General features: G+C 43.2%; 1 protein-coding gene across 9 annotated transcripts in view; it reads left to right on the forward strand.

Moving 5' to 3' along the window:
- The window catches only part of SCUBE1 (signal peptide, CUB domain and EGF like domain containing 1), a 304,131-nt gene that overhangs the window by 240,719 nt on the left and 51,336 nt on the right, over positions 1 to 12,076 (forward strand). For all 9 annotated transcript variants that reach the window (XR_006287903.1, XM_043538048.1, XM_007061754.4 and 6 more), the window contains one exon: positions 5,170 to 5,286. Coding sequence is in view for 8 of the 9 variants with exons in the window: in XM_043538048.1 (XP_043393983.1) it covers positions 5,170 to 5,286 (117 nt within the window). In the remaining variant the exon portion in view is untranslated. The remainder of the gene's footprint in view (positions 1 to 5,169; positions 5,287 to 12,076) is intronic.

Genomic DNA, 12,076 nt, shown 5'->3' on the forward strand with positions numbered 1-12,076 from the left:
TGTGCAGGTGAACGAGCCCTCTGATAGTGTGGCTGATGTGATTAGGCCCTATGATGGTGTCCCCTGAATAGATATGTGGACACAGTTGGCAACGGGCTTTGTTGCAAGAATAGGTTCCTGGGTTAGTGGTTCTGTTGTGTGGTGTGTGGTTGCTGGTGAGAATTTGCTTCAGGTTGAGGGGCTGTCTGTAAGCAAGGACTGGCCTGTCTCCCAAGATCTGTGAGAGTGATGGGTCATCCTTCAGGATAGGTTGTAGATCCTGGATGATGTGTTGGAGAGGTTTTAGTTGGGGGCTGAAGGGGATGGCTAGTGGTGTTCTGTTGTTTTCTTTGTTGGGCCTGTCCTGTAGCAGGTAACTTCTGGGTACTCCTCTGGCTCTGTTAATCTGTTTCTTCACTTCAGCAGGTGGGTATTGTAGTTGTAAGAACGCTTGATAGAGATCTTGTAGGTGTTTGTCTGAGGGGTTGGAGCAAATGCAGTTGTATCGTAGAGCTTGGCTGTAGATAATGGATTGTGTGGTGTGGTCTGGATGAAAGCTGGAGGCACGTAGGTAGGCACAGTGGTCAGAAGGTTTCCAGTATAGGGTGGTGTTTATGTGACCATTGCTTATTAGCACCGTAGTGTCCAGGAAGTAGATCTCTTGTGTGGACTGGTCCAGGGTGAAGTTGATGGTGGGATGGAAATTGTTGAAATCAGGGTGGAATTCCTCAAGGGCTTCTTTTCCATGGGTCCAGATGACGAAGATGTCATCAATGTAGCGCAAGTAGAGTAGGGGCATTAGGGACGAGAGCTGAGGAAGCGTTGTTCTAAGTCCGCCATAAAAATGTTGGCATACTGTGGGGCCATGCGGGTACCCATAGCAGTGCTGCTGATTTGAAGGTATACATTGTCCCCAAATGTGAAATAGTTATGGGTGAGGACGAAGTCACAAAGGTCAGCCATCAGGTTTGCTGTGACATTATCAGGGATACTGCTCCTGATGGCTTGTAGTCCATCTTTGTGTGGAATGTTGGTGTAGAGGGCTTCTACATCCATAGTGGCTAGGATGGTGTTTTCAGGAAGATCACTGATGGATAGTAGTTTCCTCAGGAAGTCAGTGGTGTCTCGAAGATAGTGGGAGTACTGGTAGCGTAGGGCCTGAGGAGGGAGTCTACATAGCCAGATAATCCTGCTGTCAGGGTGCCAATGCCAGAGATGATGGGGCCTCCAGGATTTCCAGGTTTATGGATCTTGGGTAGCAGATAGAATACCCCTGGTCGGAGTTCCAGGGGTGTGTCTGTGCAGATTTGTTTTTGTGTTTTTTCAGGGAGTTTCTTGAGCAAATGCTGTAGTTTCTTTTGGTAACCCTCAGTGGGATCAGAGGGTAATGGCTTGTAGAGAGTGGTGTTGGAGAGCTGCCTAGCAGCCTCTTGTTCATATTCTGACCTATTCATGATGACAACAGCACCTCCTTTGTCAGCCTTTCTGATTATGATGTCAGAGTTGTTTCCGAGGCTGTGGATAGCATTGTGTTCAGCACAGCTGAGGTTATGGGGCAAGTGACGCTGCTTAAGCACATTCCCATTGTGCTCACCGGTCATATAACTGCATGTTGTTGTGGTGCCCTCATGCGAGCAGCATCCCTCATGTGGAAGTGCGGTTTAGAAAGCCAGTTTTGAAATGCTGGCCCTGCTGGTTTTCCCATCCCTAGCGCACACGCCCTGTTTTAAAACACTCAATGTTTAGCAAGCGATGCAACCATAAATAATGAGTCCAAATTTAAACAAAATTCAGCATGTATCTCAACAAAAGTGCCCCACAGTGATGCTGCTGCCAGTGCGGTCCTCAGCTTTTTATAGCTAGATAAAGTTTCAATGATTTTTAGAGGATAAATTTACTTTCTCCCTTGCTCACAGTATTGACCACTCCTCTGACATCTCCACTATCTGCCCCTCCCCTAGAGTTGGTTGAGAGGGGAGGGCAGGGACCATGTAATCTCTCCCTCCGGTGGGGGTGAGAAAGTTGCTCCCAAACAGCCTGGCCTGTTTGTTCAGTTTCCCCTGCTCTGGTACAAAAATCTTCATTGATCAAAATGTTGAGCACTGATTGTCCCATGTCCATGAGAGCTCAACTGCCTACAGCATACTAACCTGTGTCGGTATTTTGCCAAGGCTTGAGCTCTGTTGAAGAAACTAAATGAAACTGGGCCCTCTTCCCAGAGGCAGCTCAATTCAATGACTGTTGCTGGCAACTAATATATCTCTTATGTAGCGCTAGATCTCAAAGCATTTTACAAAGGAGACAGTATCGTTATCCCCATTTTACAGGTGGGGAACTGAGAAACAGAGAAATGGTGTGACTTGCCCAAAGTCACCCAACAGGCCCATGGCATAACAGGAAATAGAACCCAGGTCACCCAAGTCCCAGTCCAGTACTCGATCCACTAGACGTCACTGCCACCATTAAGGGGTATTGTTCAATCACTGTTGAGATGTGCATGTTTCATACCTATTGGAGTTAATGCAGGTTAAGCACACCCTTCTAGAGAAGAAGCGGACATGGATTTGCGCAACAATGCTAAGGTATCAAAGGGTTTCTGGGAGTCAGCAGTCATATCCCCCCAGAGCACTGGTATCAAAGTCTAAGAGATGCTGAAAAAAGATTCTACTATCCTAACTTTAACATGCAGACAGCTTCCTTTAGTGCAGAGTAAGTGGTGAATATTTTCCGTTTTCTATGGCCAGTGTTGAATTCCACAGGCGACTGGTGATTCTGTAGTCAAGGGGTTGCAGAAAACTCAGAGCCTTGGGCATAGCCTAGCATGGGGACATCCTACCATGTCAAGCAATGAGGAGACTGTACCAAAGGGGTTATTCTTAAAATAGGGACAAGTCTGCACAGAGGGTTTCCAATCCCAATCAGCTTCACAGAAAGAGCAAAGGCAGGATTTATTAGAAGTATAGCAGGAGGCAGGGTGCTGGATTTAAATGGGTAAATTGCCTTTTTAAAATATATTTGTGTTATAATAAAAATGTTTAACATCTCTATTAGCCTATAGTAGATATGATATCTCATTCAATAGAAATCATTTACCCATTCTAAGAGAGCATTTTTTTGTTGTAAGCAAACTGTTGCTTTCAGAGTCAAGAAGTGGTATAAATCCCTGTTAGTGTCAAAGAGTGTAGGGCTTAACCCTGCAGTCATTTATGTTAATGGCAAAAGTGGTGCAGGATTGGGCCATTATCAAGGAATATGAGGAGTTTTTGTTTGGTTTGGTTTTGTCTTTAAAAAGAGATCTCCAAAGTAAGTCAGAGGCCAACTATGAATGGTCCTTGTGGATTTCCAGTGGTACCATACCCTGGATACTGTCATACATGAATGAAACTAAAATGTATTATTTGGCTTCTTCTGAATTTTAATTCTTTTAAACTTCAGCTGTAGTGGTGGCTTCCAAATGTACTTATAAATGCATTATTTATTTAGGGAAAACAGTTGCCATTTTTAAAATATATTCAAATCATTAAATATTCCCAAAGCTACAAATATAACCCCAAGAAAATAATTTTAGAAAGCAAACACATTTAAGGAAAAAAACAAACAAGAAAACTCATAACAAAAAATGAAGGATGCATGAGAAAAAGGAAAACCTGAAATCACCATTTTTGGTTTGATTGTATGGGGAGAGTAGGAGGAGTTGTGGCACCCTAGAGACTATCAAATTTATTTGAGCATAACCTTTCGTGAGCTACAGCTCACTTCATCAGATGAAGTGAGCTGTAGCTCTCGAAAGCTTATGCTCAAATAAATTTGTTTGTCTCTAAGGTGCCACAAGTCCTCCTTTTCTTTTTGCGGATACAGACTAACAAGGCTGCTACTCTGAAACCTATGGGGAGAGTGTCTCACACACACACACACAAAAATGAGGATTTCAGGTCTTCTTACATCTCAAGTGTATTTCACTTTATATTATGTATTTACCTGTATGGATACTTTTTATTTTGTTCACTTAATTTTTCTGTGCATTATCTTTGCATGTATATGTTCAACACATTGAAAGAGTTGTATAAATATCACATGAAATATAAATTTTTATAGCATTAGAAACTTGGTCATAAACAGTCATGAAAACCCTGACCCTGTAAATACTTACATAAATGCTTAATTTCAATGGGCATATTTGCATGCCTTGTGTATAAGCCCTTGAATAAGTGTTAGCAAGAGCAGGCCTAGAACTGTCCATTACACATCAAAATATATAAATATTTGTAGTGCATAGGCATTGGGTAGTATCCCCATGAACAGTTTTTGAGCTCACTAATATTCTTGGGTGTTTACTGGTTCCTACATAGACACAACATACAAGGCCTAGTGACATATATGTACACTGCTGCTGGTTTCTGACTGGTTTCTAAAACACAGAACACAGTGAGGACTACCAGCAGGCTCACAAACTATTTAAAAGGGCACCACCCAATTCCTATACATTTCAATACATTGGAGGAATGCTATTTTTCTTTCATTTAAATTAAAACCTTCAAACAAGCACATTTTATTAAACTGACCTTTTAACTTAAAAAACATTCCTCTAAACCAGATTTTAGGAAAAAAACATGACTCCAGGTGATAGATTTGCTTCTGAAATTCACTCTTGAAAAATCGCTGCCATCCTGCATATGTTGCTGTTTAAAATGTCTATAACACAATATCTTTTCTGTGGTACTTTCTATTCAGTGTATCTTTATTTCGCTCAGTTCAGCATTGTTTAAAAAAAAAATCATGCCTACTGCTCCTTATTGATTGTTGTGTGCTCTGTGATGGAGCAGAAATGTCATGCAATGCTGTTAATTACTCTCATAAAATGAAGAACAGAAGAGACAATCTGAATATGCATCTCATGTTTGTGAGGTTTGATATGCTATCAGAGGTTAAATGGTGTCACCTAGTGGGAAAAATGTATATTGCAGACATACTGTTTTATTCTACAAAGTTCTTTCCTTCCTTCCTCCCTGTACCTTGAATCCTCTCTTCCTAAAACTGTAGGAAAACTAAGCTGATAATTGATTAAGATCTTACTTTGTAATGTCTCAGGCAGTTTATTAATAATGTTGGTGCTGTGACTGAGAGAATTAAATTCCATCCGTCTGGAATAACTGCATTCTGACTTTTTAAAAATATTTGCTCTGAATTCAGATATAGATGAGTGCTCATTCGAAAGGACTTGTGACCAGACCTGCATCAACTACCCAGGAAGTTTCGAATGTCTCTGTCACAAAGGCTACACCCTGTACGGCATGACACACTGTGGAGGTTTGGAGACTGATTTTAACATATTTATTTTTGTTTTGTGTAATCATCTACTGAGCCAAGGATATTTGCCTTGCAAAGACTGTGGACATCAGATTAAAGCTAAATAAACCTAGCCAGGTATGACCAAAAATATGGAGCCTCAAATCTGCCTAGATATTCCTGGGACAAGAGTGTAACTATAAAAATGACCATCCATCATTTCTGTTGCCGTAGCATCCAAAGGCCCCAATTTAGACTATCATCCTCCATCGTTATCCATGCGAGCTGACTGCTGCATCTCCATGGAGCCTCACTAACGTCAATGAGCCTCCACATGGACACAACAGTCCTCCCTCCTGGATCACAGTGCAGGACTGTGACACCATTGTGTGCTGCATTTTGCAAGCACACAGGAAAACATTGTCCCCTCCCTGAAGAACTTGCAGCCTAAAGCCCTGACCCTGCAACCATTTGCACCCATGACTAACTTCCATGTGAAAGAGACAAGGTGGGTGAGGTGATATCTTTTATTGGACCAGCTTCTGTTGGTGAAAGAGACAAGCTTTCGAGATTACACAGAGCTCTTCTTCAAGTCTTCTCTGTGTAGCTTGAAAGCTTGTCTCTTTAACAACAGAAATTGGTCCAGTAAAAAATATTACCTCACCCACCTTGTCTCCTTGGGCCTAGTTTGGCGGGGTGTGGAGGGATATTGCCCCCACACACAGAGGCAAGGTGTGTGTGAGGGGGTGTCACATGGGGTCATGTGCCATTTCCCCTGCCCCATTTCTGTGAGCGCCAAGCTGCCCTTCAGGGCTTGCTCTGCTCGGTTTGCCTGGGATGGGGGCTCTGTCATTCCCACGCTGCACCTCTCCCCCCACCCCAGCATGTTTTGGCTCGCGGGGAGCGGGATGGGCCAGCTTTTCCCCTGCTCTACGGGCCTCTGCCTCGGCAGGTGGATGCCGCCTCCTGAGTCCTAGTGCCTGCCTGCTTCCTGTACATGTGAGTATCTGCCCGGGGGGGAGGAGGGGGGAGCATATAGGAGGTGGGGAAGGGGCTGGGGGAAAGAGGTAGAGACAGTGGGATAGGGCAGGAGGAAGAGAAGGGGATGGGATGGGGCAGGGGACAGTGGGGACAGGAAGGGGGATGGGAAAGAAACAGGATATGAGAATGGGCAGGGAGAAGTAGGAGCCCGGCATGTGGCATCCCCTCGGCAGCAGCAACATCCCCAGCCCCAGCAGGGAGGCAGCTGCAGCAGCACCAGAGCAGTGACACTGCAGCTGGGGCTCCTCTGTTAAGCCGGCCTGTTCCCCCCAGCACCGGCTTCCCAGTACCACTGCAGGTGGCGGCAGAGAGCCAGTGAGCCAAGGGAACTGCCTTCAGCATACACATGTGTGTGCGTGCGTGTGCATGCGCACTTTGCCCCCTTCCCCCCCGCAATATTGCAGTCAAACTACACCTATGCATTGTCTCTCTAATATCCTGGGACCAGCATGACTATAACAACACTGCAGATAGCTTTCCACAATGGGAAAGTTGCTGTAAGAAATTATGTTCACTCCTGCAAGTATTCTCTATCACAGAGCTTCTTCTGGCAGGGGTCCTCATCCTAGCCAGCCCCTGAAGACCATTTGCCTTTGTGGATGACACAGCCCTCCAGCTGAGAAGCATCTAATTCAGTGTAACAAAAAAGTCTAAGTAACACCCAAAGTCCCTGCAGATCAGCCCATCTTCTCCATTCTGTTCCCACTCCCCTTTCTGGGATTACTGTGGAGTCTTCTCCCCTGCTCCAGTATTGAGCACTGGCTCCCTCCGAATGAGTCTTCCTGAGCTTCTGGTCTCCTGCAGACCCTAGCTCTAGACTCTTTCCAGGAGCCTTTCTCATCCCTGTGAACTCTCTCTGCCTTTTATAAGGCCCAAGTGTCACCTGACTCATCTTAGTCCTGCCCTTGTTGTCTGAAAAGCAACTAATTAATTGCAGCACAGATGTAATATATATGGCTCACTGGCCTTTAACTCTTTAATAAATATGGCTCACTGGCCTTTAACTCTTTTTAACCCATGATGGGAATCATACATGTATTTGCAGGATCAGGACCTCAGATGACAAGCAACATACAAAGGTATAGGAGAGGGATGGTATTCTTACTTACATCATTACATATAATAGTTCTGTTGTTTTTAAACAAATAAAAACACCCCATTTATATCAGTCTACCTTCAATGTATTCTTAATTAGTTGGTTAATTTAAATCTGGCCCTTTGCCCCTCGCTATTAATGCGTAGCACTTACAAAATATTGTCCACATTCAAAATATTGTCCAAAGCATTTTACGTACATTATCTAATTAATCCTCCTCTTCGAGTTAGAAAAGTTAGTAGAATCCCCATTTTATAAATGGGGAAACTGAGGCATATAGCTTCTGTGACTTGCTAAAGGTTTCTTGAGTCAGGACTAGAAATCAGGTGTACTCATTCCCAGTCCCATGCTTAATGAAACACACCGATCTCTTACATCTAATTCATAACTGCTGGTAATTTGGATCAGGGTACGGAATTTCTAGTGGTGTTTGGCAGATCATCTGACAAGGTGTTTTGACAGCATCATAGCCATGTGGCCATTTTTTCTCACATAGCATGTACTGTATAAATTTTGCTATAGGAACAACCTCAGCATGGTCAGGAATGGAGAATTTCATGTCCACTTTTGAATTTAAGTCCACTGCGCAGCAGCTGTATCACAGTACATAACTTTTTGCCACTACAGTGGCCATCGCTCTGAGGGCATGTCTACACTGCAGTTAGACACCCGCAGCTGATTTGTGCCAGCCGACTCGGGCTCATGGGTCTCAGGCTGCGGGTATGTTTAATGGCAGTCTGAGCTCTGGGACCCTCCCACTTCACAGGGTCCTAGAGCTGGGCTCCCGCCCAAGCCTGGAAGTCTACACTGCAGTTAAACAGCCCCGCAGCCCAAGCCCCATGAGCCCGAGTCGGCTGTCACAAGCCAGCTGCGGGTTTTTAACTGCAACACAGACATACTCTGAGGCATTTCTGTGGTCTCCTACCTGAACATTTAAAAATACTGGTCAAAGGAAAACAATAGTTTTTCTTGTGGAACATGTTAAGTGTATTTCTTCTGAATGATGCTTTTAACTAATCAGATCAGCATTATAAAAATACAGTGTAAACACACAATATATGAGAGTCCATTCGTTCCATCCTACAGCCTTAAATCTAAATTAAAGTTAGAAAAGACTGAGGTTCAAAAGGAATTTTCCATTCATTCTTTTTACTTTAAAACTAATAAGTTTTGTTTGAAAATAGAGTTTGGTGTTTTTGCCAGGGTACCCTGACATTATGCAAAGTGTAAGCTGAGTAAAATGTGTATTAAGCTATAAACAAAAGCATATTCAGATAATCTTAAGGGTCTAATTTTAAACCCACGAAAGCAAAGTGTTCAGAGACAGATTCTGCTCTCAGTCACACGCTGATCAGCATAAAACCAGGATAAGTCCATTTAGTTCAGTGGAGTTACTGAGAGCAGAATCTGGCTCTAAGAGTTCACCATTCTGAGGTATATGAATACTGTATGTAAGATTTTCCCCCACATATTACTAGCAAGGTCTGTCACTGGTAATGGATAATGGGGCAAACCAAAGATATTGGGTTAAATTCTGATGTTGATTAAATGATCATACAACTCAGTTTGAAGCTGATATATACAGGAGTAACTGAGGCAGAATTTGACCCATTGTTTCTGTCTGAATTGTGAATTCCCCAGCTTTTGTGAGGTTAAACTGAGACCTCCACTTATGATATCCATGTCTTATTTATCTAGGAGGACAAAGCATATGTATGCTGTAAATTAATGAGATAGCAAAACTATCCAGGAACTGGGTGAGAGAAGTACAAGGAGTTCATCTGGGCGGAGGAACTGGGAAGAAGAGTCCACTTGAGAGGAGTTGTAGAAGCAAGATCAGATCTGAGGGCTGTGAGGATCTATGCCAGTTAGGGAGTGAAGAGGAGATGCATATTTTCTGGAGACTCCAAAGTTTTGGTTGAAAGAGGCCCCATTTGTATTTTAATAAGGGATGGGTCATGACCCAAACCCTAGATCCAAATACCCATAAACTTTGGGCAAGACTGATTTCAGATCCAAATATCATGGCTGGCCTTATTTCCATAATGGGCAGAACCAAAATCTCAGATCTGAATCTACCCTTGTTCAGACCTTTGCAGCTCAGACCTATGTCATTAGGTTTAACCTGTTCCTGGAGAAGAATGTTTATGATAGAATAAATAAATCATGGTGGGTATAGTCCATGTGTCACAGAGCAGAAATCAAAGTTCAGACGACTTGGGGGAAATATTTCAGAACCTCAAAAAGGTTCAATTCAAGTTTGGTTCTTAATAAACTTTTTAATTTGTATTATCTGAGGCAGGGAATTGGCAGGATTCTATTTGTTCCAAACTAGTTCAGTCTTATTTTTTCTCTCTCTCTTTAGTAGCATCTAATAATGAAAGGGAGTGCCCAATGTGACGGGGCAAGGCCAGATGGCTATAGAAAAGTAGTGGGAGATAGATATATTAGCTCCAGGCTAAACAAATCCCTGGTACCAGGATAAGTGAAATGGCAGCTGCTCCAGGTCAATTAAGACACCTGGGGCCAATTAAGAACTTTCCAGAAGGCAGGGAGAATGCTAGGTTGATTGGGACACCTGAAGCCAGTCAGGGGCTGGCTAAAGCTAGTTAAAAGCCTCCCAGTGAGTCAGGTGGGTGTGGATGTCAGGAGCTGTGGGAGGAAGTTGTACTGTTGGAGAGACTGAGTAGTACACACCATATCGGGCACAAGGAAGGAGGCCCTGAGGTAAGGGTGAAGTGGAGCCTGAGGAAGTGAGGGCTGTTGTGGGGGAAGTAGCCCAGGGAATTATACATGTCATGTTTCTAAAAGGTCAGCTACCATAGCTGATACTATTAGGGTCCCTGGGCTGGAGCCTGGAGTAGAGGGTGGACCCGGGCCGCCCCTTGCCCCCGATTAATCACTGAGACTGGAGACAACAGAGAGGAAGGATAACTTCTCCTCACCTCCCTCGCTGGCTTATGATGAAAATGCCTCAGTAGACTGTGACCCTTGTCTCTAGAGAGAGAAGGGTTATGTGGAGAGTCACAGTGAGCCTCTGAGGCTAGCAAAATCCACCAGGAAACGCAGGACCCAGAGAGGCAAGGACAGAGCTTTGTCACACCGCATTATGGGCCATAGCATGCCCTCCATCTGCGTGCACAACCCTTATTGCTCTCACTGGAGCTCTGCTAGAAGCATATGTTACAGAAAAGCCATCTGTACTAAAAGTGTATATTTTTCATAACCCTTAGTCTGACACTGCCTGACTGTGCAAACCCTCCTCACAATATGTAGTTACTCATGCAAGTAGGCCTATAGAAGTCAACAAAAGCTACAAGTATCCAGCACCTTTAAAACCAGGCGTCTTTTTTGGAGCTGGCCAGAAAATAAAAATAAAAATCCCTTCCCAAAAAAAAAATAATGTTTTTGAAAAATGTTCATCCCCAGTTGGGTCAAAATTCCAAAATATTAAATTTTTCATGGGAAGGGTTTTGAGAGAAATTCCACTTCAGAAGAACCAAAACAGAATTTTTCAACTTCCCAGCTGCTCTCCTGAAAGGATCTTGTCAATTTCCTTTGTGAAATTTCCTTTGTGAAACTGACATGAACCTTCCTGTTCCAGTCTGGAAATGCAGGGAGCTGGGGTGCCCAGACTCCCCATCCACCCTTCCCCCCAGTTCCAGGGCCAGAAAGGCAGAAAGCCACTGCCACGCAGGTGAGTCAGATCACTCCAGAGCTCTCTGCCCCTCCAGTTCCTGAAGCTGGGAAGAAACAGAGAGTCAGGGCGTGCAGCCTCCACAGCCCTCAAGGAAAGTTTTTCTCAGCTTTACTGGCAAAAAGTGAAACTGACAAGAGCCTTCCAGGCAGGCAGGGAGCCAGGGAGCTGGCATTTCACTTTTGAGTATTGCCAACCCCAAACATTCAAAAATCTTGTGTCAGGCCCTACAAAATCATGCAATTATTAATTTAGAAAAATCTCCTGAGACAGGGTTGTTTGTTTTTTCTAAGCCTCTATGGCATAGTTGCTTCATATTTCTCAGCTTTTCTTTACAACCATGGAGGTTAGAAACTTTACTTTTTAAAAAAAATGAAAGCTAAGATTTTCATGCAGTCTCTTGATTCCAACATCTGGGGCTTGAAGAAAAACACCAGATAGCACAAGACTTGCAATAAAATCATGAGAGTTGGCAACACAGCACTGAATATACTGTTAACTACCTTATGACTGCAGAATAATGGGTTTATACTGGCCAAAATCAAACTTACTTTTTTGTCTAGGAACAACCATACATTATGATCACTGAATTAATTTCAAAGCTGGGTCTATTTTCAAGCTCATACAGGCAATGGCTGCAACAGCACTGAATATTTTTACTGTGTATTATTTCAGGATATAAATGAAATCTTACATAAACGCTGATTGAGTAAATTAAACAAGTAATGCTTAATTCTGAACAAATATTTCTAAAGTTTAAAGCCTTTTACTGGAATATCAGTTGACACATTTTTGGTAATTGCTTTGCCTGCTATAACAAGACTCCTTCTTTTCATTAATACCATCTGAGCAGTAGACTAAACAAATTATGCTTAATATACCCATTCCCATCAAATATGTATTTTCTCCCTTAATCGTAATCCATCTTTTAAAACATAAGTTCTGTTCCTCTATATTATACAACTTACATTGTGAAT

Source organism: Chelonia mydas, chromosome 1 (assembly GCF_015237465.2).
Source record: "Chelonia mydas isolate rCheMyd1 chromosome 1, rCheMyd1.pri.v2, whole genome shotgun sequence".
Taxonomy (NCBI): Eukaryota; Metazoa; Chordata; order Testudines; family Cheloniidae; genus Chelonia; species Chelonia mydas.